This window comes from Mustela nivalis, assembly GCF_964662115.1.
Source record: "Mustela nivalis genome assembly, chromosome: X".
Taxonomy (NCBI): Eukaryota; Metazoa; Chordata; class Mammalia; order Carnivora; family Mustelidae; genus Mustela; species Mustela nivalis.
In genome coordinates this window covers 120,603,278-120,629,921 of record NC_139040.1, presented here as the reverse complement: position 1 = coordinate 120,629,921, position 26,644 = coordinate 120,603,278, and the positions used below count along the sequence as shown (strand labels likewise).

General features: G+C 41.5%; 1 protein-coding gene across 9 annotated transcripts in view; it reads left to right on the top strand.

Annotated features, from left to right (window-relative positions):
* The window catches only part of REPS2 (RALBP1 associated Eps domain containing 2), a 232,071-nt gene that overhangs the window by 66,701 nt on the left and 138,726 nt on the right, over nucleotides 1-26,644 (top strand). For 5 of the 9 annotated variants that reach the window (XM_082718392.1, XM_082718388.1, XM_082718390.1 and 2 more), the window contains exons 3-5: nucleotides 8,875-9,023; nucleotides 11,635-11,761; nucleotides 17,241-17,338. In XM_082718392.1, the coding sequence (XP_082574518.1) occupies nucleotides 8,875-9,023; nucleotides 11,635-11,761; nucleotides 17,241-17,338 (374 nt within the window). The remainder of the gene's footprint in view (nucleotides 1-8,874; nucleotides 9,024-11,634; nucleotides 11,762-17,240; nucleotides 17,339-26,644) is intronic. The other 4 variants (XM_082718393.1, XM_082718389.1, XM_082718391.1 and 1 more) reach the window with 1 other exon arrangement.

The window sequence follows — 26,644 nt, the reverse complement described above, 5'->3', positions numbered from 1 at the left end:
CCACTCACTGGGGGTGGTGTCATTCTCTCCCGTGCCTGCAAGGAGAAAACTGGCTGTGGATAAACACTGGAAGTCTCTCCTGTGGTGCTGTTATCCTTTTCTTACAGATGTGGAAATTGAAGTTTAGGGGGCTTTGAGTAATTTGCCTAAAGACATAATGTTAGCGGAGTTTGGAGCCAGAAGCTCAGCCTTTGCTTCCCTCCCTTTTCGTGCATAGTAGCCTCTTCTTGATGATTCTGTTTAGTAAGGTGCTGATTGTAATCTGGAATCAGGGAGTATTTTCTGAATGGAAAAAAAAATCTGATCCAAAAGGCATACTTTGGTATTACATAATTTGGTTCCTTAAAATAATTTTTTAATGGAGCATTATTTCAGTGGCAAGTTTGGTATTTACCACTATAAGTTAGAGTGATCACTGCTATAAGTCACTTGCTGTGATTAGTTTAAAGTCACATCACATTGTACTTGGACTTGGGGTAGGCAGAAAATTTCCAGTTTCCATTCCACTGTAAGTGATCATTAAGCTTTATTGTCGTATCTTCCAGTTTTATCTTCTGGAAAAGTTAAAGCTGCTTTGTTGTATACAAGAATACATTTTTAAAACTTCTGTTGCTTGTTTTAAGTTAGAATGGTTTTTTACCCAATTTGTGCCCACATCTACAGCTTACTTTCCTGGGAGTGGAGAGGGGATAAGAAGGGGTTGTCTAAATTATTACATGGGTAAAGGATTAACAGTTTTTCACAAGTATAAGGCTTTCTCGGTTGTATTTTATAAATCCTGATGTTGCCTTTTATCTTTGACAGTTTAAGTGTATCCATAGTTAATTTTGAATTTTCTTCCTTCATTTACAGATTTATTAAATAAAAATTATTTGCAGTCAGCACATGTTAAGAATGAGAGCAAGATTGGGCCACATTTTGAGCTGCCACTTAGAATTTTCCCAATTTATTGCTTGAAATCCATTAAATCAGTGTTTGATGACACAAACCTTGAAGGCCAAAGAGAATGCTCTGTGAGAACTTAATCTGAAAGGTTGTAGTAACGTCATCGTGCTCATGGAGTTGAGTTCATTCTTACTTCGAATTACCCGCGTCTCTGTGTAGTCTGTGTTAACCTCTAGCCCCTAGCCTTGCCCACTTTGGCCAACCACCACCATCTATAGTTGTTCAATCCAAGAACCTAGAAGTCATCCTTGATTCTGCCCTCTCCCTCACTCCAGAGGATAATCCATCAGCAGTCCTGGCCCTGTGGCTCTAGTCTCATTGCCTGCTCCCTCCATCTGTCTGTACCCACTAGACCAGGCCACCTTCAGCCGCTCACTCGGATGTCACAGTGGTTTTGTCATTGATTTCTGGCCTCCTCTCTTCTCTCTTCCAGTCTCTTTTCCCATGTGGCAGTAGGAATGATCTTTTCATCCGTCTCCCGGAAATCCTCCCCTGGTTGGCTTGTTGTACATCAGACTAGAATCAAAGTCATTACACTCATCTTTAAGGCCCTAAGAAATCTAGTCTCTTCTTCTCCATCCTTATCTTAAACTTGCCCCCTCCTCTTGTGTTCACAGTCTGTAGCCGGACCTCACTGGCCTAGCCATTTCTGGTGCAGGAAAGACCATGTTATCTCGAGGTCTTCGGTTCCCGCAGTCTGTTTCCCCCCATCTTTTTCCAGTGGCTGGCTCTTCCTGCTCATCCTTCAGGATTTGTGGACTGCCCCACCATTCTGTGTAAAGTAGGTTTTGTCAAATTAATTCATTAATGAAGGAACCAGCATAGAGTAAAGCTGGTTCAAGAAAGTGTAGGAGAGTCAGAAATATTTATAGTCATGGAAGGAAAGAATGCTGGAGTAAGATTGCTAAATTACATATAAAATTGGTCAATACCCTGTAGAGCAGTAAAACTATAACTTGGTTATTATACTCTTTTCTAAGATGAAATTCACTTGCATTGTTATTAGACAAGATTAGTTAGCTACCAGTTTTCTAGCAGTGAAGTTGTAGAATGTGTAATGAAGAGTAAATAGTAAGTCAAAGCCAAAATTCAGATCCCTAGGGAGTTAGGTAATCCTTGGATGGGTTAATCCTGTTAGACAGTGCTTTTGGGTGGCCTCCCTACTTTACTCTCCGCCTCCATCTGCTCCTTTATAGCGCTTTTATCAGTTTGTAAATACTCCTTTACCAGTTTGACTAATTTCTGTCTTCCTCACTAGTCTGCAAGCTTACCTGAAGGGAAGGGGGGAGGTCTGTGCTGTGGAGCACTGTGGACACTCGGGGTGTGTTTGTTGAGTGAGTGAAGAGATGAGTGCTTCTTCTTGGGGCCTGAGTCTTAATTATCTGTCACTTTTTAAGCTCAAACAGTTGGATTTCAGATTCATCCAGAACTCCTAAGGGGTTTCTAAAGAAGTCTTTCTTTTTTTTTTTTTTTTTTTTAAAGATTTTATTTATTTATTTGACAGAGAGAAATCACAAGTAGTTGGAGAGGCAGGTAGAGAGAGAGAGAGGAGGAAGCAGGCTCCCTGCTGAGCAGAGAGCCCCATGTGGGACTCGATCCCAGGACGCGAGATCATGACCTGAGCCGAAGGCAGCGGCTTAACCCACTGAGCCACCCAGGCGCCCTAAAGAAGTCTTTCTAAGGCTGTGGTTCCCAGCCTTGTTTGCACTTGAGAATCTGCTGGAGGGCTTTAAATGCAAAATAAAAAAATACAGGTGCTATAGGCCACCTCCAGAAATTCTCATTAAATTAGCCTGGGCTGCAGTCTGAACACAAGGATTTTTAAGAGCGTCCCAGGTGATTCTTACTGGGAGCCAGGGTTGAGACCACGTTCTAATGAAAGCTGAGTGGAGCATTTTCAAGAACTTTGCTTAAACTATGAGTATATTTTCGGTGATAGCAGGGTGTGAACTGGGGTGAGGCCAGAGGCACCCAGAGTACATAACTTTAAGGGGAAACTCATTCTTAGGACTGTACAAGTGCTGATTCTCCATTTACATAATCAGGACCCTGAGAGTAACCATCTCTTTAAATGTTGGCACTAAGTCTCTCTCTAGCCTCACCCTATTTGGCTTGTTAAACGGATGGTATAAACCTTACAATGATATAGGAGGATAGAAGGAAGGGGTGAAATTGAGGGCCAGTGGAGAATTCCTGATGAGGAAAGTACATGGTGGATATTTGCCTCAGGAGCTGTTGTCCCTTCCTTTGTGAAGACTGGTCCCAACAGGGTGTGAGGACTGAGGGAGATAGGTAGGGCTGAGGTGGGCTCCTTTGGCAGTCTGATACTTCTTCGAATAATGTTTTAAGTGTATACAAACACATAGGAGTCGAAAGAAAACCAGTTATTTTGTAATTAAAACTAAAGCTTTTTAAAAAGTGTTATATGGCAGTATACATACTTTATTAATGCATGAAATAAGAGACTTAATAGTGACCTAAATAACTAGCATACTTTCAAAGCAGTGAGGGGCATAAACAATACTTCAAGATGTCTACAACAAGTGTAGTGTGATATATAAATATCTGGTCTCGGTGGGTGATAGTTACAGGTGCTGCTAATGATACTACAGTGTTTTGTGGCCTGTGTTCATAATCGAAGGAAATGCTAACTTGCAGCTAGGGTTGGGAGAATAAAGACATAATGTTTTTTCTTCACCGAGATGACTGGCCCCATGATTTTTTTCCACAGTCCCTCTGGAAGTCTCTGAATCCTAATAATGCAATAACGTGGTTCAGATAGCCTCTGGGGCTGGGCTCACCAAACTGATTATTGATCTGGCGGCAGGCTGGCACAGTCTGTAGTGAAAGGCGAAAGAATTAGGACAAAAGAGTAAGTTATTTGCAAAATGAAATACATTCAATTCTAAGGTGTTTTTTTAAAATTAAATGCCCTTTTATGAAATTGATGAGTAAATGTAATTTATTTGCCATTACCCCTCCAAAAAATTACAAGAGGGAGGATCTCCCCCCCCCCCCCCCAGGTAGGAGTGTTGTGGTCATGGTTCTGTCACCAGATTGCTGCATGACTAAGACAAGGCCCACCCTCCCCTTCCTGGGCTTAGTTCTTCACCTGTAAGATGCAAATATTCCAAGCAGGTTTTCTCTAGGCTGTTTTCTAGCTCTGAAATGCCACAGTTCCTTGCTGAGTGTTCAAACCTGCAATAGAAAGAATATTTTAATTTTCTGGATGACAGTATAGCCTTGTGACTGAGTGTGGGCTCCAGTAATAGGTTGCCTGATTTTGAATTGTTTGCACCATCACTTTTTGTGTGCCTTCAGACAAGTTTCCTAACCTTTTTGAGCTTTAAATGGCTCACCTGGAAAAAGGGATATACCGATAGTACCTGTCTTACATGGTTGTTGTGAGCATAAAATCAGGTAATGTCAAAAATCTGGAAAAGCATCTAAACTGTGCCATCTAATGTGGTACTTACTAGCCACATATGGTTATTGTTGGTTGAGGAATCGAATTTTTAATGTAAATTATTTAAAATTTGAATAAAAATACTCAAGCAGTGTAAAATATTTTTCCATTAAATGCACCTTTATTGTTTTAGTAAGACTATGTTTTACTTTAACCATTGCATTATGTAAGACTGGGATCAGCAAACTTTTCCTGTAAGGGGCTAGGTGGTGGATATTTTAGGCTTTGTGAACCATAAGCCTTTGCTGCAACTATGTAACTCTGCCCTTGAACCATGAAAGCGGATATGGATGATATGTAAACAAAGGAGAGTGGCCATGTTCCAAAAAATCTTTATTTATGGCCACTGAAATTTGAATTTCATACAGTTTTCATATCACAACTCTTTTTCTCTTGATGTTTTCCAGACATTGAAAAATGTAATACCCATTCTTAACTCACAGAGTATACAGAAATAGGCAGTGGGCTGGACTTCCTTCACAGGTTTATGTCTAAAATAAATTAATTCATGTCCATCAGAAACTTCTTATAACAATGTTTGTAACAGCTGTATTCATAATGGCCCCAAACTGGAAACAGCCCAGATGTTTCTCATAGGAGAATGGATTAATCATAAAAATGGATTATTCCATAGTGATGAAAAGGAATAAACTGTGTCTGCATGCAGTAAACTGGTTGATTCTCACAGACAAAATATTGTGAAGGAAGCTAGTTTCAAGGATAAATACCGAACGATTCCATCATGTGAAGTTCTATATTGGGAAAGGTAGTCTGGATGTAGAGATTAGAACGGGGTTTGCCGAGTGGGACAAGGAGAGGGGATTGACTAGAAATGGATGTGAAGGAAAATTCTATAGGATGGAAATGTCATATCTTAATTTGGGTGTATGTGCTTATATATACATACATTTGTCAAAATTCTTCAGATGGTACACTTAAGATTTATGTAAATTATCCCTCCATACAAAATACTTCTCACATAATTTAAAAAGAAATCATTTAGTTGTTAACATTTAATGTTATAATATCTCTTAGTAAAATCCAGATTTCTGGCCACAGTGGTCCACATTCCCTCGTGGTAACCAGCAACTGGAACTGTGCTGTGCTAGTAGGGTAGCCAGTGGCCATACTAGTGTGGCTGCTGAGCACCAACAATGTGGGATGTCTGAATCAAGGTGTGTAGTACAGGTAAAATACACCTGGAAGTGGAAAAACAAGTCTGAAAAAAAGAATGTGAACTATTTCATTAATAATTTTTATCTCAATTGTATCTTATAATGGTAATATTGAGTTGAAATAATTATTAAAATTAATTTCACCTGTTTCCTTTTTTATTTGAAAGAGTTTTGAAAAATTGTGACAAAATGTACATAACATAAAATTGACCATAAAATTTATCTGAACTGTGTTTGTTTAAAGTAATCTCCACACCAAATGTGTGGCTCGAACCCCCGACCCTGAGATCAAGAGTTGCATGTTCTACCCACGGAGCCAGCCAGGTGCCCCACCTTGACCATTTTTTAATTGTACCCTTTAGTACATTCATATTGTGCAACCATGTCCACCATCCATCTCCAGAACTCTTTTCATCTTAAATATGTGAAACTCTAAAGCCACTAAACAGCTCTGCATTTCCCCTTGCCCTAGTCACAGGCAACCACCATTCTACTTTCTGTCCCTATACATTTGACTCTTGATCCTTTGTATAAGTGAAATCATACAGTATTTGTCCTTTTGTGACTCTCTTCACTTAAAAAATTCTACTTTCAGCCTCTATATGTTTGACTGTTGACCCTTTGTATAAGTGAAATCATAACAGTCTGTGTCTTCGTGTGACTCTCTTCTTCACTTAAAAAATATTGTAGTTACTATACAATTTACAATTATGTATGCGGCTCGCCTTCAATTTCTGGTGGACAGTATTGACAGTGGCAGTGAACAGCAGCTGCCATTTTAGATGGAACGTGGGCTCTCTCTGCTCAGCCCCCCCTCTCCCCATTGTCTTTTATCATTTGTTATTCCATTTCTGTTTTATGTTTACATTTTTTCTAATTGAGGAAATGGAAGTATTTCTTATATTCATGTTGCCATCAAACATGGAAAATGAAAGGATTTTTCCCTTACTTTTTAGAGGGTCAGTTGTTTAGAAGCATAGTTTTCTTTGAGGAAGGGAAAAATAGTCATTTATAATTTAATATACAAAGTGTTTCTATGTTCAAAGACTACAACCTAAGATAACATTATGAAACAAATTACCGCCTTGGATGGCTGTACGCATGGTCTCTGTGGCCCCCATAAACCTTCAGTTTGAACTCTTTTTATTTCCTTGTGCTTAACTTAATTCAGTTTGGGAGAAGAGATTCTAACCAGCTAATAACTAACAAACTAACAAACTACTCTTTTGTGATTACTTAACGTACATCATTGGATAGCAGATACTTCATTGATTAAGTTTTTAATAAAGTTTCACTATTAAATATGGTGTCCATATGACTACAAAAAACCATTTAGACTGAGTATTTACAAATTAGAGTTTTACTTTCCACTTTGTGGAAGCTTGGGGCAGTTTAAGCTCCAAGGTAGATAGCCCCTTCATGAACATTTTCACTGATAGGATTATTATTATTTATGGTTACAATTCTGTTAAGTGGGAGTTGTTTAAGACCACATAAGCAGAGAAAGTACAAGAGAAATTCAGCTTATATTTGGTGTTTTGCTGTTTGGTGGCCATCTGGAGGAGAGAGGTTTTTTGCCAGGTGACTAGTTCTGGAGAAATGCCATAGCCAGGGAAGGAAGAGACTGTGTGAAGCGACAGTGTCCTATAGGATATCTGGGAGTTCTAGTATATTAATAGTTGATATTCATCTTCTCGTATTTGTATTCTGTTGTTCCCAAAATTACGTGTTGAACATCCAGTAAAACACTGGTCAGGGAGTTTACAAATGTGAACATTTACTTCTCTTCTCCCTCAAGTAGTGTTTGGCAGTGGAGTCATCCTCTCGTGGACAGTCGGGGTACAGATTATTTTATGTGATCTCATTCCAGCTTTTTAGATACCTTTTGCAGACTGAACTGAAACAAATACCTTTCTGAGAAAATAACCATAGGATGAGCTTATATTTGATTTACACAGTATCTGGGTTTTCTTTTCTTCTGCCCTCTTTCTTGTGTTCAAAATGGTGGCCATCTTCTCTTTAGAGGAGAGTCCTGGTTTAATTTTCCAGATTCCTTATTCGATTTATGTCTCTTGGGCCGTTGGCTGATGGATCATGCAGGGAATCATCATATTGCCCACTTCTTTGAATCAAATGTGAACATAGCAACTAAAAATAAACATGATGTGGATATCCGAGAACCAGGGGCCTTCTTTGCCTGGGGAGCTGGGATACTTGGTTGTTGTTGCTAAGATGTTTTCTGGCTTTAGCACAGCATCAATCAGTGGAAGTGCAGCTGTGTTTGGAATAGAGTGCTGATGGAAGTGCAGAGGCTCGGTGATGAGTATTCTCCTGAACAATGGATACAGATGCAGATCATTAACATAATCCATAATATTATCCCCATTTTGGGAGTTCTTTGTGTTGTGTGATTGTGTGTGATTTGCTGTGCCGAGAACTAGAAGTGTGCCAAAGCACCATTTCTGTTTGAGAATAGTTTTATCAGATATTTGAAAGATAAGTAAATATTCCAGGCTGTTGCATTTCTACTCTTTGTAGCCTTGTGAGTGTGGCTAATGGTTTTGACAGTAGAATCTGGCTCAATGTTGGATTGATTGCTCTAACTTGGTCCCATTTTTTTTATTCCTTTCTGAAAAGACAATTGGAGATCAAGTGTGAAAATTCCTTAAGGAATGATGTAGGCTGAAAAACTGTTTTACCCAGTAAGTTTGCCCTAGGAATGAGGGGCCTTTCTGTAGGGCAGCAGTTCTGGGGACTGACAGCTCTGCCGTAGACAGCAAGCTGTGGGATCTTGGGGGTGTAACTTAGCTCCATTGAGTCTGTTTCCACATCTGTAAAAGAAGGCTGATGGTAGTCTTACCTTGCTGAGATGTTGTGAGGGTTAAATGATGTAACATTTGCAGATCTCGATATAGTGTCTGGTGTATAATATGTGTTGTATAGATTTTGCCTCCTTCATTTGCCACTTACAGTGTTTATACAGTAGCACAGCCTTCTTGCTGGTGCTGGACTAAAGGCTGAGGTGGGAGATCAGTCCAAAACCTGAATATCCTCTTCAGTGACTTGACAGCATTTAAAAACGTGAAGCCAGCATGCCATGGTAGAACTGAAGCATTTTTCTCTTGTGACATTATTATAGGAGTTTTCATTGTGTCCAAATAAAAATTGAATCTATACTTAGTGCTCTGGAATTTTTCCTCAAAAGTGATTCATCTTTTGGCCATTGAGCCTGCTTTTCACAGTTTTAAAATAAAGTCTCACTTGAGCTTCTCTGTTCTGGTCCTAAAGAACTGCCACTGCCTCGCTTTATGATGTCGAAGACCGACGCTGAGATACGATTTGGGAACCCGGCTGAGCTTCATGGGCCTAAGGCTCAGATTCCGTATTCAGTCACTGAAAAAAACACCTTCAAGAGAATGGACGATGAGGATAAGCAGGTAAACAGCCTAATCGGGCGTGTCCATTTTATTCTGATCATAAAACCTCACGTAGCAGTGCCTCATATCCGCTGTCAAGCTTCTAGCAAACCTCGCCATCTGGGATATAATTATAGACTTGGAAGTGAGCCAGTAAAGTTTCCTTGTAGCAAGAAAAAGCAGCTGACATATAGCTACCCTTGGGTCCTTAAAAGCCTACTTGAATGTGTCCAAAGTAGGCTACTGATTTAACACACTTACTTGATTCTCTAATCAGCATTTCCAGATGGGTTCTTTGAAACGTAACTTACAGGATTTTTTGTTTGTTTGTTTTTAAGTAAATGCTACACCCAACGTGGGGCTTTAACTCAGGACTCCATGATCAAGAGTTGCAAGCTCAACTGATTGAGCCAGCCAGGAATCCCCAGTTTTTTTTTTTTTAAATTTTTTAAGGTTTTATTTATTTATTTGACAGAGAGAGATTATAAGTAGGCAGGGAGGCAGGCAGAGAGAGAGGGAGAGCCTGATGTGGGGCTCAATCCCAGGACCCTGAGACCATGACCCGAGCCGAAGGAATCGGTCTGAGCCACTGAGCCACCCAGGCGCCCACCTAGGAGTTTTTAATAGATTCTCTCCTTACAAAAAGTTTGGAGAAAAGATTTCTGTGGTTAAATATGTTTGGAGAATGCTGCTTCATATTCTTTTCTTGGGGGAAAGACTATATCCTCAGTCTTGGGGAGTCATAGTGCACATTGGCACATTCAAGGCCCTGAGAAGTCCTGCTGTAAGGAAACCTAGAGATTTGTGCTTACTAGACTTCTCTCACCAAGAAATCTTCTCTTGCAGAGCATGTTTGGAATTCCATCTTGGGAAATGCTGCCATTACACATTTAGCAGGTTAGGGACAAGGATAGGGAGGATGGGCTTTTAAAATTAGAGCACTAATTGCAATAGTCAGGTGGTGATTGATCGAGATAGAAGTATAAAATCTCAGAGGAGTGAGCCTATCAAGAAAGAGGTAAATAGTCTTATGCATTAGTAAACCCTGATGGCATGAAGGTACAGCTCATACTTCTAATAAAGGTACTGAATCATGCAGAAAAGTCAAATTATATTCAATATAGTATCTTCTGTAAGACAAAGATATTCATATTTTAGGAGGACGAATCAAAATGTTTTTTAAGTGCAATGAATATTAAAGGATTAAGTCAAAAAACTAATTTATATTGCTCACCATGATAATGCTGTATATATGAGGTTGCTACAGAATTTTTATATTTATAGTCAAGTGACGGGTATATATAGCATGTCCTGTTAAATAACTCCATGTGCTGTTGCTTTTGTAATTCTGATACATTTTAAACAGATTCTTCAGGGATGGAGATACACACACACACACACACACACACACACACACCATCTCTTCAATCAGTGCTCTGGCGCGTGTTCCTACTAGTGTTTGGAAAGGAATGAGGGTTCACTATCCTAGGATGGTTGATACCCCAGGGACTTTCTAGGCCCATCCCCTGGCTGTGCGGTTGAGGACACATCCTTTCACTTCAGGTTGGGTTTATGGTAGTCCCACCCAATCTGTTGATGTGAACTCACACTTTCCTTTTCTCGAAAAAGAGTGTCTAATCAGTATCTCAGATCGCATTTTTTAGCACCCATATGGTCTGCATGTTGATTGGAGGTACTGTTTCCTTGTTACTTGGGCGCTCCGAAGTTACCAGTTTATTGGTAGTATTAAAAAAAGAGGCAGAGGAAAAAAAAAAAAGAGGCAGAGGGGCGCCTGGGTGGCTCAGTGGGTTAAGCTTCTGCTTTCGGCTCAGGTCATGGTCTCAGGGTCCTGGGATAGGGCCCGGGTAGGGCTCTCTGCTCAGCGGGGAGCCTGCCTCCCCCCTCTCTCTCTGCCTGCCTCTCTGCCTACTTGTGTTCTTTCTCTCTGTGTCAAATAAATAAATACTTTTTTAAAAAAAATGGTGGAAACCCAGTAGCAGAGTAACATGGTTTACCTTGCCAGAGCCCTACATAGAATTCACCTTTCAACTGAGGTTTGAACTGTCGCTTGTTAAAACCTCCATCTTAGAGTTTAGAAGTGGTTTACCCATAATGAACTGTTCAGTAATCCCCCAGTGTGAAAAAGCTGGCATTTTACTTTGGCATAGTAAGCTCCAGGAACATTTAGCATTAAGCATTTTAAATGTGTATTTTTAATATCCACATTTGCTAGAAAACTTGGTAAGTGTAAATCCAGGAAATAGGAGCCTTTATCAACGAAGGAAAGTTGAATTTATCCACAAAGAGATCCGGTCTGGGGAGTATGAATGCTCTTTCATGTGATCATTGTCTTCCATTTTCCAAAGGAAAATTTTAGCAGAATAACTGAAAGCATTTCAGGCTCGTTTTAGTAATCTAGACAACTAAGCGCTGGCGAGACTTTGTTCTCTGGGAGATGTGAATCCTCAGACACTGCATTTTAACTGAACTGTGTTTTTGAGAAAACATTCCCTCCATTTGTTAAATCAACCATCTCGCCAGCAGTAGAGTTGTATTATACTTCATAACTGCAGCTCGGAGCGCCAGGCTTCTCGAGTGATTGCCCCTGAACTCTGCTCTGGTTCTTTTGAAGCAGGAAACACAGTCTCCCACGATGTCACCCCTCGCCTCCCCTCCTTCTTCCCCGCCTCATTACCAGAGGGTGCCCTTGAGCCATGGCTACAGCAAACTGCGGAGCAGCACGGAGCAGATGCATCCAGGTAAGAGGCGATCTTGTCCAGCTGTCCCAGGCTGTGTAGAGACTCCTTAATCTATCAGCCGGCAACGCCACCAGCTGCCGAATCTCCTGGCTTAATTACCTCTGTCCTTGGAAACATGGCTCAATTTAATTTTATACTCTCAAGCAAGGTTTTTGTTTTGAAATCTATCTTAGTAATAATGCCTTGTCTCCTACCCTACAAACTAGTTTATCTTTAGACTTGTAAATGATTTAGATGATTTAATCCTTCATATACAGATTTCATTACACAGGAACATAGCATGTGAAAGATGGTATTGTCTTGAATTGTTCCTCTCGGCAAACATTCCAAACATATTTGTATAACAACTGCTTTTATGAAACTACTTAAAAATATAACTCTGCAAAAGCAAAAGAGTTGATTCGACCTTTAAAGACCAATCACACAGAAATGAAACTATTTAGCTCCTGTGCTTGGGAATAAGAATAAGGGAAATAAATGGTAGGGGAAGCGTTTTGCTGAGAAACTGTGTAAAATGCCTAGTTGTGGGGTTGCCTGCTTCTCACATTGGTGCTGTGCTGGCCACGTTTGTGGTAAAATACGTTAGTCGGTTCCGAGGATGACTTGCAGAGTTGGCCGCCTAGCCTGCAGTGCCTAAAGCTCCGTAAATTCACTGCAGCATCTTGTCCTCCTGGGGCTCAGGCTCATAGTTTAAGATAGGACTAATTAAAGGTATTCTAGAATTGGTTATCCGTAACCCTCCTTTTGTATTTTGTGGGGTGTGTTTGAAAATGACCTAGTTTCTGCAGGTTTTTGCTGCATTGAAAATAGTGGGGTGTTCTAGAGGGACGCAGATAAAAATGTGTGCTAGGCTAGAGGTTGGAATCTTGTAGAGAGGAGCAGGTGTGGCATAATGGAAAAATCTTTTGATTGGAATCAGAAGGCGTGGGTTTAATGTGACTAACATGACCTTGGGCAAGCCGTTGAACTGCTCTGAACCACGATTTCCTTTCCTCTTTTAAAAATGGGGTAACAGTATTCTGTAGGGGTGTTATGAGGATTAGTGAGAACCGAAGTATCAAGTCTGATTGAAAATTCAGTCCTATGCAAATGCAAATGCAAGATGATGTTATTAAGGGTTAGTAACAAAAAAATGTCTCTCCTGAAACTTGGATGTCCCATTTAGGGTCTGAAATGAAATGAGAATTCTTCATTTTCCTCTTAGAATCTCTCTCTCCTGCCTGACTTCCCTAGTTTTAGAAAAGGAATTCTTTTTGATTCCTAATGTTATTTGGGCTTGGACATTGGAGTTTTATCCCCAGCCCTGGTGCCTGTTTTTTGTTTTTTTATTCATAGGCGAGTCATTTTTTGTTCTGCCCACTCAGCCTGTTACTGAGTTCTACCTTACCTTTTTTTCCTTTAACAACTTGTCTGCAGGGGCGCCTGGGTGGCTCAGTGGGTTAGGCCTCTGCCTTCGGTTTAGGTCATGATCTCAGGGTCCTGGGATCGAGCCCCACATCGGGCTCTCTGCTCAGCGGGGAGCCTGCTTCCTCCTCTCTCTCTCTCTCTCTCTCTCTCTCTCTGATTGCCTCTCTGCCTACTTGTGATCTCTCTCTGTCAAATAAATAAAATCTTAAAAAAAAAAGAAAAAAAACCCAACTTGTCTGCATTCACCCTCTCTACTCCTTGCCCCATTCTTTCCTCATTCCATCCACCTTGGGCTTCCATTCTACCATTGGCAGGGAGACAACCCATTTCTCTCCATCTTTCTAGTCTTTTAGAGCACTGTAGAGTTACTCTTTTTCTTTTTAAATTAAATTTAATTTTTAATTTAATTTTTAAAATTAAATTTTAAAAATTTTAATTTAATTTTTAGAATTAAATTTAATTTTTTAAATTTAATTTTTAAATTTGAGACAGAGAGAGAGAATGCACACAGGAGCAAGTGCATGAGCATGTTGGAGGGGTGGACTCCCCGCTGAGCAGGGACCCTGAGTCTGGGCTCAATGCCTGGACCCTGGGATCATGACCTGAGCCAAAGGCAGTCGCTTAACCAACTGAGCCATCTAGGCGTCCCTAGAGTTTTTCTTAATTTATGCCTTTTCAGAGGGAAGTCTCACTGCTGGAATATTTTTCTAGGAATACATTTTTCTGGGGCCATTTCCCTGTCCAAGATTCTGCCATGATTCCTGGCTAGTGGGGAATATATGTGAGTATGTTTTAAATCAGACTGAGTGTCTCCAGACCAATCTGATTGAGAACCCCTTTTTAACTTCTCTCCTGGCTCCTGCTAGTCTAACCTGCTGGATGCAGCTGAAGCTAATGCTCAGGGGCTGAGACTTGTGTGCCAGGCATGGTGCACAGATCTTCATGTGCGTTACTTGCTTCTTAACACAACCCTCAGAGGCAGATACTGCTACCCATGTTTAAAAAATGTTAAATCACAGTAATACATCCGTATAGTTAAGTAATACTTAAATACCTTTAGTGGAAACAACTGTTCTCCTTCCAATTCAACATATTTCTGATCTCAGAGGCAACTACTTTCAAATCTTATCTGTTTCTTCTGGTATCTAAGGTCTTATCTCCAAATCAAGATACCTGTTCTGTTTTTTCTTATGCATCTTATTCTGACCTATCAATTCTAGGAACGTACTCTCTTAAGACCATGGGCTGTGATGTCAGTCTCCTGGGCCTAAAGGTAGACTTGATGAGCCTGTGTTTCTGGCCTTGTGTGACTATGGCTATGGAACTTTTCTGTTTCTCGTATCTGTAAAATGGAGTAACATCTGTTTCAGAGGTTTGCTCTGTGGATCAAAGAAGGAATGTTATATAAACCTCCATTCCTAGCACAGTTCCTGGCATATTATAGGTGCTCTTGTGTTGCCTAGTATTTTCTTTTGTGTTTTTAGAATCTGGTACCTCTTTTACTTATTTGTTTATTTTAAAAATGATTTTATTTATTTATTTGACAGACAGAGAGAGAGAGAGATCATAAGTAGGTAGAGAGGCAGGCAGAGAGAGAGAGGGAAGCAGGCTTCCTGTGAAGCAGAGAGCCTAATGCAGGGCTCGATCCCAGGACACTGAGACCATGACCTGAGCCAAAGGCAGAGGCTTAACCCACTGAGTCACCCAGGTGCCCCTGGTACCTGTTTATTTTTGAAGCTCTTCAGTATTCTTGAAAGTCACCTTCTGGATATCATTCATTAGGTTGACTGTTTTTACTGTGCTGTTACTAGTGGTTCCTATTCTAATTGGACACTGAATCTCAGAGTGATGACATCTTTATGCTTCATATTATACTCCTCCCTTTGGAGAAAGATGATACTTATAGTTCCTTATTAAATCTCTCATAAGGGGATCTAAGAATTCTTTCCTTTGTGTTGAATTGAACGTTCCAGGTTTTATTTAGAGGAAGGAGAGTAGAGATAATAAGTAGTGCCTTTTTGCTTTCTGAGTTGAGATCCAGCTGAGGAATGAGACAGGAGTCAGACTGATGATGGTCTGATTATCAGCTCTGGTACTGACGGAGCTGATCGGAGTGCGTGTTTTAGCTTTGTGACCAGATGGGCTTCATACACTCACCTTTCCAGTCGCAGGCTGGTGTGGCCAAACCAGGCTTCCCAGAGGAGTAGGAAGAGAAAATCTGCCATTGAGGCCAGGCCTTTCCAAAAATGATCCCTAATGCAGCTGAGTTTTTGTTCAAGCCTTACTGATGAGATAGGTCTATTTCTCCCAAGGGAAGACCCTTGTAGATAAGGGACTGGAGCCATGGGACACATGGCTTCCTTGCATATGTGTCCTCCTTTGCAATAGAAGCTCCCTCCCTCTGAGGGGAACCTGAAGCACGGGGAATCAGCTCCCCAGGGAAAGCTTGTGACCACTAGTATCCCAATCATGGTACAGTTTATTATGGTTCAGAACTTCTGGTATTGAGAGTTTAATTCTGGCATTGGGTATTCCATCAAAATGGAACAATCTTAATCCTTCTTCGACTGAACTCTACCTCTGAAGCTAATAATACATTATATGTTAACCAATTGAATTTAAATAAAAAATAAATAAATAATAAATAAATTTTAAAAAATCCTTCGGAGGACAACACCTGTCTACCAGCTGAGACCTATCTTCTAAGATTTGGGTTACACGTTCTTGGTTTTGTGTCTTTTGCAGTCCATATATGTTTGTTTATTCTTAGCAGGGTCTGAAAATCTACTTAATGCTTTGCCAGGTAATGATTTTTGATGTTTTAATATATTTTAAAGGTGTTATAATGTTGTGTTCCAGTCCCTTGGAGGAAATACAAAAAGCAGATGTGAGTCCAAGAGTGGTTTGCTGTTCTTCATGTGCCGTTATTACACCTCCTTTATTGTCCAGGGGTCAAACTATACTAAGGGTGATGCCGTAACAGGCTGCTCTGCTCTCTCTACCTAATTTTGTTCATAAGGAAACTATAGGAAGAAAGCATTTTAGTTCTTTTTTAAAAAATATTTAATTATTAGAGAGCGAGCGAGCGAGAGCACAAGCCGGGGATGGGGAAGGGGGAGAAGGACAAGCAGACTCTGCACTGAGTCAGGAACCTGATGTCCCGATGTGGGGCTCGATCCCAGGACCCTGAGGTCATGACCTGAGCCAAAGTCAGAGGCTTAACTGACTCAGCCACCCAGGTGCCCCAGCATTTTACTTCTTGATATATTTCCAAAAACTTGAATTGTTAACCAGAAATGTTAATTAAAAATGGTTTCATCATGGCTGATAATTTCTCCTTTCTGTTAGAGTTGAATACTACTTGGTTATATTTAACTGTTTTCCTGCCATATTGGCAAGATCATTATGAAGTGTTCTGGAAATAAAAGGAATAAAAAAATGCATTTGTTTTTGTGGCATAAGAGCTTTTCTCAAAGTCAGCAAAATTATTTTTCATTTGGTTACTGAAAGATAAAATAATAAATATAAAATGCATTTATTCCTTTTTGTACTTTACTCGGTTTTACATTCTGTCCAATAAGGAAAAGAAGACTGTGCCATTTATTTTTGAAAAATGAACAGTAATGTTGATTCTTAGTGTTCAAAATGCATATTTATTTTCTTGCTGCTTTGGAAGGTGGATGATGAATGCAAGACTTTTACACCAGCAGGTATATATATAGAATCTATCTCATATTTAGAATTTGAGCATTATAGCATGGCACTTTCCTGACGATTGTTACTGCTTCCTATTGCAGTTTAGGTTCTCAAACGTTCCACTCTTCTAATTTATTCCTAATCTCAACTTGATGTAGATATTTTCCTGTCTTTTCATGAATCAGTTGAATATCTTTAGATTGCTTCCCTAAATTGTACCCAGGGGCACCAAGGTTGGTTTGGCCCTATGTACATAAACTCTAATTCCTTTGCTGATTCTTCCCTGAAGAACAGGCACTCTCAGTTTGAGTGTGAAGTCATAATTTTTGGGTGGACTCTTCTTGTACTGTGTTGACTTTCCCTCCTGTTTTTTCAGCTCCTTATGAAGCTAGACAGCCCCTTGTCCAGCCTGAAGGACCTTCATCGGGGGCCCCTGGAGCCAAGCCCCCTCGGCATCAGGCTTCCCTTATTCGGGTAAGTGATGTTTTGGGGTTATGCTAGTGGGAGACTTGGGGGATGGGACATGACTTTCTGATGGGCCCTCTTTTTTAAAAAAGTTCTACCCCCAATATGGGGCCTAAACTCATGACCCCAAGATCAAGAGTCTCATGACCCTCTGACTGAGCCAGCCAGATGCCCCTGTTCTCCTACATCTTTTTGTAGATGTGTTTCTACCCTTTCTCAGTGTCTCTAGACTAATCCAAGCTTGCTTTTTGGTCTTTAGTCTAAAATGCCTTTCCACCTGCATCATTAGTCTCCTTTTTCAGGAGGAGTGCTTTATTTTTTCCCAAAACAGCCTATGTTATTTCTGTCTTACTCTTTATTATTATTCATCTAGTGGATACTTAACTGTTTCCCTTTGTTTGGTGCCTCCAGTTACATTGGAAGAATTTGGAAGGGAGAGGTAGTTCTTCCGCATTCTATTTTAGTGCCTAGTCCATGCTGTTTGGAGAGTGATTATTTTACATGTGGCAGCAACTGCTTTTTCTTATATGGAATAGATATAAAAGGAATATTATGACAGAAGAACATGAGATGTCTCCATTTCTCCTACTTTATAAAATGTCAGCTCTCTTTTCTCCAATGTTTTCTTTTGGATAAAGAATTCTTATTATTTTCATGTCTGTAACTGTTTTCTTATGTAGTATCTCTTGAGTCCTGTGCTAAGGATGTCATATTCTCAAAAAAGGGTGTGTGCTTGTTGGTGTGTATGTGTCTGCATGAGTGGAATTATGAAAAGACTGGGTGTACTGTTTGACCTTAAAGACAAGAGGAAGTTGGGTAGTTTGTGTGACATTTCGGTTATCCAACTTGGGAAGAAGGATCACTTATGCACAGGCAGTTCTACTCAGAATAGAAGGGTAGTGTCAGATATTTCCATAAAGAATTGGTTTGCTAGGGGCGCCTGGGTGGCTCAGTGGGTTAAGCCGCTGCCTTCGGCTCAGGTCATGATCTCAGGGTCCTGGGATCGAGTCCCGCATCGGGCTCTCTGCTCGGCGGGGAGCCTGCTTCCCTCTCTCTCTCTCTCTCTGGCTGCCTCTCCGTCTACTTGTGATTTCTCTCTGTCAAATTAATAAATAAAATCTTTAAAAAATTAAAAAAAAATGTTTGGCAACTTAAGCCAGCTTCTAAAAAAAAAAAGAATTGGTTTGCTAAACTGAGGGTTGCTAGGGGATGGCCGGGGTAGGCAGAGGGAGGTTGGGTGATCAACACTGGGGAGGTTGTGTGCTATGGTGAGTGCTGTGAAATGTGTAAGCCTGAGATTCACAGACCTGTACCCCTGGGGCAAAAAATACATTATATGTTAATAAAAATAATTAATTAAAAAAAGAATTGACTTGCTAGTCTCAAACAGAATAGACAAAGGCTAAGGACAATCATGTTCACTGATACCCTCTGGGATTGGGGCAGTCTGTTAGGCCCAGAACTGTGTTATGGAAAGAACTTTTATCTAAGTGTGTACCACCTTAGAGGTGGTAGTCTGTGTACAAAGAACTTCCTTTAGGAGGATAATGTAGCCATATGCTGTATGTTTATATTTAATGCTTCCTACAACTGTAAGATCTAGGTACTGTTTTATCTACTAGTGTATATGAGTTAACTGTGGCCAAGAGAGGTTAGGTAATGGGTCTAAAGGTTTACTCATAACTAATAAGTGGCAGAACTGGTCCTTGTAATAATGACAGTAGTTGAAATGCACATAAGCTGCCAGCACCATAGAAGTCTCGATGCCCCCCTTTCTTCACATTGACGTACTTGTTTATAATACTGGCTGGTAGTAACCCCTTTGAAATGCTCCAGCAGCACCTTTAGGAGTGAAATCCTACATCAGTATCTGACTCGGCAGCTCTTCCAGTTTGCCATGAGCAGCTTCTGTTTCACTGGTATGGATGAAGCCATCTTGGAGTCCTGGGAGTCTGCTGTGTTATCCCATTTATTAGATAATAAAACCTGAGGTTTAAAGATCTTATTTAATTTGCTCAGAGTCACAGCTAGGAAGAGATAGGGCTGGAGTTCAAACACAGGACATGTTTTCTTAGTGTGGCTCAGGAACCAGATGGATGGTGATATCATCTGGTAAGTTAAGAAGCCCTAGATGAAAAATTGGCATTGCGAGTATGAGGGAAAGATCATGAGTTCAGTGTTGGACGTTGGGATTTGAGCTTTTGGGATAGCCAAGAGGAAGTGTCAAAGAGATGGTGGGGGGGCGCCTGGGTGGCTCAGTGGGTTAAGCCGCTGCCTTCGGCTTAGGTCATGATCTCGGGGTCCTGGGATCGAGTCCCGCGTCGGGCTCTCTGCTCAGCAGGGAGTCTGCTTCTCTCTCTCTCTCTCTCTCTCTCTCTGCCTGCCTCTCTGTCTACTTGTGATCTCTCTGTCAAATAAATAAATAAATAAATAAATCTTAAAAAAAAAAAAAAGAAAAAGAGATGGTGGGGAATATGGCTCTGGAGCTTTGGGGAGAGCCAGGGCTGGACATCAGTATTTGGCAGTTGGTGGCCATTAGAAGGACTTATGGTATAGTTCAGAAAAAAACAGATTGTTTCTTGCCCACATCTGACCAAACTGTGTGACCTCTGGCAAGTTGCTTCTCTTTTCTGTAACGTGAATGACTTAGAATGGACTCAATAGTCCATTGGAAGAATCTGCAGTAGTCTGACTCCCTTAATGTTTGCTTGGGGTCAGTGAAAGCCCTGCCCCTGCCCCTTCATGAGTGGAGAACTGCCTTCTGTTGAAGATGAGAACAAGGGGACTTCGCTGGGACAGCAGTTCGTGGTTTTCATGGCTGAATGAGTTTTTCTTGCTTTTGTTTCTAGGTTTCCTTCCTACGCCTATCGACTTGGTTTGATTGAACTCCCATTTCCCAGAAAGGAAAATGCCAGCCTGAATTAGTCATGTAGATGTAGATGATGGGATCTAAAGAAAAGGTTTTGGGTGGTAGGGGATCGATATGGATTGGGCCTGGTGGTAGGCTAGGCTGGGGTAACTCCTTCTCCTCGCATTGCTGCGTTAATGTGCTGTTGGCAACCTTGCTCTCTTCTAGCTTCCTCTGTGGCCTGGTATTCAAGTTGTTCCTCATGATTAAAAGGGAGGTGGCCTCTGAGTACTTGGGGAGGTTATTCCGGACACTGGGCCAGTGCTGTTGCAGCTCATGAACTTGACATTTTGGAGATGCTTATACCGAATTCAGCACCCAGATATTGGCATGAATAATTTTTTTTGCCTAATATTTTAGGAATTTCAGGGTTTTTTGTTGTTGTTCAGGGTTGAAAGTTTTTTCCCTTGAAATTTCAGATGCTGAGCATATCTTATATCAGTGGATGGTTGACAGTGATTTGTAAAGAAATGCTAAGTCTTCAGGGTGCCTGGGTGGCTCAGTCGGTTAATAAGTGTCTGCCTTCATCTCTGGTAATGATATCAGGGTCTTGGGATTAAACCCCAAATCCGACGTCCTGCTTAGCCAGGTGCCTGCTTCTTCCTCTCCCTCGGCCCCTCCCTCTCCCTCTGCTCCTCCCCGCTGCTCATGCTCTCTCTCTCTCTCTCTCAAAATGTTCAGATAAGGGTGTGTGGGTATGTATGTATGTATATTAGAAATACTAAGTCTTCTTTCCTGATTCATCTGTTTATCATGTGTTATAGGTCATTTTGTGGTTTACTTTTCACAAATTATCTTAACCATCGACATTTAGAATTTGCTAGTGTGGGATTTAGAACTGTCCCTTTTGTTCCCACTATACTCCACTGCCTCTGCTTTTGCTGTGGCTGCCAGAAACTGCCATGGGTTAAGTCCTTGTTTTATTGACCCCTTTTGCCACTGACCACCTTCTTGACATGCTCTCATTGTTCGGTGTCCATGATGCCACTCTCTCCTGCTTTTCTTCTTGCTTCTGTGACTGCCTCTTCCTAATCTTCTTTTTCCATTCTCCTTCTTCGATCAGCACCTCACGTGTTGGTGATGCCTGGTCTGCTTCTTACTCTGTTCCTCTTTAGCTGTACGGAAGCTTATGACCACATATCTCCATCTGCCAGACATCCTCACTCAGATGTCCCACTGTGAGTTTAAACTGACTTGTCTTTCCCACAAAGCCAGATTTTGCCCTTCCATTCCTGGCTCCATCCACCTATCAGCATGGGCCAGAATGCTGGTCTCTATATTTGGCTCGTCTCTTGGCTCTTCTGCCCACTTAGTTGCCAGGTCCTTGCCATTTTACTTTCTTTCTTTCTTTTTTTTTTTTTTAAAGATTTTATTTATTTATTTGACAGAGAGAAATCACAAGTAAATGGAGAGGCAGGCAGAGAGAGAGAGAGGGAAGCAGGCTCCCTGCCGAGCAGAGAGCCTGATGCGGGACTCGATCCCAGGACCCTGAGATCATGACCTGAGCTGAAGGCAGCGGCTTAACCCACTGAGCCACCCAGGCGCCCCGCCATTTTACTTTCTAAATGCCTCCCTTACCTGTCCGTTATTCTGCATTTCTTTGGTTCAGACCATCCTGTTCTGTGACTGAATCTATTCTATTAGCCTCTCTTTTTCCTTGCTTCTCCTCTTGCCCTCTTCAAATCTTAAAAGTACGCGTCTAATCACACTACTCCCTTGACTGAGACCTGTCACTCCCTGCCTACTGCTACCTTTGTATCACATATGTTCCTGAACATGGCTCTCAGGGCCCTGGTGTTCGCCCCTGCTTAATGCCTTTTCAGCCACAGTAACTCACTTCTCTCCCTCAATACTCTTGGCCACACAGAGCTACTGTTGTTTCTCCGATGGTTGATGTTCTCTGTGTGGGATCCTTATTCACCATCCTGGATTTTGCCTTCCTTGTTTTCTGCTTTGTCTTAATTCACGTATGCTTTGTTTTCCATTGATAACATTAAGTTTGAGAATTTTCTAGTACTACTTGTATATATGAAGTTTCCATTTTATCATTCCTTTTTTTTTTAAAGATTTTATTTATTTATTTGATAGATGGAGATCACAAGTAGGCAGAAAGGCAGGGAGAGAGAGAGGAGGAAACAGGCTCCCCGCCAAGCAGAGAGCCCAATGCGGGACTTGATCCCAGGACCCTGAGATCATGACCTGAGCCGAAGGCAGAGGCTTAACCCACTGAGCCACCCAGGCACCCCCATTTTATCATTCTTAAGAAATGGTTCGTAACTTCTCTCATTTATCTGTAAGCTCAGCTAGAGGATGGGCATTCAGTCTTTATTAGTTTCACATTCCAGAGGCAACTGGTGTTGTCTGTTTCTTTTATACCATTCCAGGAGTATATTATGCACATATAAACAAATACAGGTATTCATATATATTTGTGTATACATATACATATACACACACATATAAATTGTATGCAATATATTTTTACATAACTTTAGGAAGACAGGCTTGGGCAAATGCAATATCCTTTCAGGTAGATCTCAAAAAATTTATCTTTTATTTGAAATCAAAACATACTCCCTTTTTGCACTCTAAGTATACATGTTTTGGTATTTTCTTCTCTTTCTGGAGGGGTGAACTTAACAGCCTTCTGGGGTACATTCTCAATACTCGCTTGTCTTTATTACTTCAAAGACAAAAAACTGATAAACAGAATTTAGAGAACTTCATCACTCTGCCATTTTACTTGGGGGTTCTGCCTATATTTGTGATGGCAGTTTTCTGCTGACTAGGCAGACATTGTTGGGCATTGCTATCTAGTCACTATATTAATATAAAAGTCTGTGACTTGAAAAGCATTTATTTAAATTAGTTGTCCCCTCTTTCCCCTCCATTCTCGTTCAAGTTCAGTTTTTTACCATGCCTCCCAATCCCACCCTGGACTTCATTGTAGGTACTCATGGTCAGAAGCAGGTTCTCTGTGCTCCTTGCCTCCCTTTGGAGCTTTCTAAATAGGAAAGAAGTGTGTAAAGGTTGGTAAAAGACAAATACCCCCAAGGTTCTGTCAGAGTGCTGTTGGCGTGGCCTAAGTCAGAAGGGAATGGATAGTCAGCTGTGAGTAAGTTGTTCATTGTAGGCGTTTTGATGAGAACAGGAAGAACTAGACTTTCCGGGAGGCTGTCGCTGCATTGGGAGGACTTTTTATGGTGTGAAAGGTATCTTAGGAATGGGTAGGACCATCATGTTGTGGGCTAAGGGCAGCAGAGAGTAGAGGCTGTGGCTGGAAGCCTGGGGTGGGATTGAATGAGGTGCTTAGGGGGGAGTTGTGAGCAAGTCGGTGCTCTCAGTGTGCAGAAGAAAGAAGCAGGTCACCAAGTGGGGCCTGCTCGGTACTGTCTCAGCCACTCTGCGTCTCCTACCTGGTCCTCAGCCCCGAGGAAGGCCCTGTTGACAGGTCGGGCCCAAGGGGGTCTCTTGCATGGTCATCTGGCCTGGGTGGGGGCAGTTTTTGTCGTTGTTTTGTTTTCTTTGAGTGGAGCCTCAGGCATTTTTTTCCTTGATTATTTTGGTATCTTTCCTGCTCTCTCCACACACACACACACACACACACACACACACAGAGCATGTGCATGCACCAGTTCTTAGAAATGGAATAATTGGCTGAAATGTCTATACATTTTTGTTTTATTTTATTTTTTTAAAGATTTTATTTACTTATTTGAGAGAGACAGAGATCCCGTGAGAGAGCATGAGCAGGGAGGAGAGGGAGAAGCAGGCTCCCCGCTGAGAAGGGAGCCTTATGTGGGCTTGACCCCAGTTCCCTGGGATCATGATGTCAGCTGAAGGCAGACGCTTAACCAACCGACTGAGGCACCCAGGCGCCCCTACACATTTTTATTTTTGATAGAGATTTTCAAATTGGAGACTGTACCAATTCACACATTCACCAACAATGTGTGAAAGTTTATTTTCCCATACCGGTGCTAACACAATGTGCTAAAAAACTTGCACATCTTTGCCAATCTGATGGGTGAAAAATGGTATCTCAGTGTAGCTTTTTAAAAAAAAGATTATTTATTTATTTATTTGACAGAGAGAGAGAGAGAGAGAGAGAGAACGAACAAGCAGGGAGAGGGAGAGTGGCGGGCAGAGGGAGAAGGAGAAGCAGGCTCCCCGCTGAGCAAGGAGCCCGGTGTGGGGCTCCACCCCAGAACCCAGAGATCAGCACCTGAGCTGAAGGCAGACATTTAACCAACTGAGCCATCCAGGTGCCCCTATCTAAGTGTAGTTTTACTAACATTTCTCTTTAGTTTTAATTTTTAAGTTTTTTGAAGATTTTATTTATTTCTTTGAGAGAGACGGAGCAGGGGCAGAGGGAGAGGAAGAAGCAGGCTCCCCGCTGAGCAGGGAGCCTGACTTGGGGCTTAGTCCCAGGACTCTGGGATCATGTCCTGAGCCCAATGGACTGAGCCACCCAGGTGCCCCAACATTTCTCTTTATCAGTGAAGTGGAGTATAGCCTATGCCCCTTTTAAGAGTTATCAGTTTTTTTTTTTTTTTTTAAACTGGTTTGTCATTCCTGCCAGTGTGAAACCAGAAGCTGGTGTCTCTTTTTCCTTGGAGGAGTGAGAGGCTGTGTATGGAAAATTGTTCCTTGTGTGCTTGAGAGGAGGTCCTGAGCACCCAGGGCCCTTGTAGGACGTTAGGGACCCCCGCCTCTCTTGGTTCTGGAGCGCCCTAGGCCCTCTGGCGACAGGAAATTCTTATTTGTACTTTTAGGGCAGAAAGTTGAATTACTTAGTTTATGGGTAGAGATTAGGGCTAGGAAAATCTTCTGTTGTTAGGGATAGTGAACGTTAATACATAGTGTGTGTGTTGACCTCTTGGCATTGCTGAATTCCCTTCCTCTGACTGAAATAGAAGGGGTGAGGGAAGGAGGAGGAGAAGGCAGAGGATGGGAAGGAGTGTGTGTGTGTTTGTGTGTACCAGGAAGAGCTGGTTTGATCAATTTTATAGGAATGCATATGCCTTGTTCTTGACATCTTGTTTTACCAGATTAACTCCGCATTTGATTTCAAACCTTAGCTGGAGTTTTGCCATCTCCTTAAGGAGTAAAAAGGGCTGATAGGTTCTACTTCACTGAGTCTACTACCTAGGACTCACAGATACCCAATTAGTCACTATTACCACAACAGATGTCCTGTTTTTCATCACATTAAGCCTCTTTCCTACTTACTTCCTTCACCTACTTATTTTCCCCTTGTTTTTGAAACATTTTATTTCAATTGATACTGAAATTTACTTTTTTGTAGCCTAATTTTTTAAAGATCGGTCTCTTATCTTCTTCAGGTGCTTACCATGTACTTATGCTTCTTAACAATTAACGTGGTGGTAGTTGCTTGGTTTCTTTGTTGGGAGACATTTCTACATGAAAAATGTTTCGTGTTACAGGATAAGAATTGTGAAGAGATACTGGATCGTTGAGAGATGTGATTCCAGGGTATAAGAACAGGGCGCCTGGCGTTGAAACTAAGGATTTTTATGGGAAAAGGACAATTCAGTAATCTTCGGATTCATTGGGGCCTTAAGGCCTTACCAAATCTGTGCTTGGAGACAGTAGGGTGGAGGGAGGGTAAAAACGGCAGCTCCGGCGCACACGAGAAGCCCAACTTCCCTGGAGTTCTTCATAGGTCATTAGACTACTGATGAAGGCAAGTGAGCTCATTTTATTTGTGGGGTCAGCTCTGTTTTTCCCCACCGTTATGGGCATTATGGTGTCCAGAGCTTTTCTTGATAGTAGCTAGGGCCCACATTGATATGGTAGATAGGAACCCCTCTGATTTAGTCTCTCAAATGTAAATACCCAGTTGAACTCCTGCTCCCAAATAGTACTATTTAAAGCTGGAAAAAGAGAGTGTGTGTTTGTTTCTGGCATATTCTCCAGGACCCCTTGGTCTCAGTTCGTTGGTATATATATTTGGGTGTAAATATGGAAGGTTCCTTTACAGCAGCACCATTTCAACTCCTGGGCCCATTGGTGGTCTGCTCCCTGGTCTCAGGTGAACAGGTGTCATGCCCTTAGTTGCCTGTCCCAGTGAGAGTCTCTACCAAGTGAGTGCTTATTTGATCCTGGTGCTGTGCTCGTCCCTTAACTTGTAGACGTCCTTTCAGTTCTCCTGACAGTCTTGGAAAGTCGACTTCTTACAAGATTATGTCCCGTACTTGTTCACTCTGGAGTTCTAAGGGGCTTCTTGGGGTCTGGTACCATGCCAGGAGTACCCTGAGGACTACAGACATGGTCCCTGCTCTCAGGGAACTTGCTGTCAAGTGGGCAGATGAATGTGATCAGAAGGTCCCACCTCTGCATGTATAATGGAAAACTGACAGTTGCCCTAATGACAAGAGAAGATT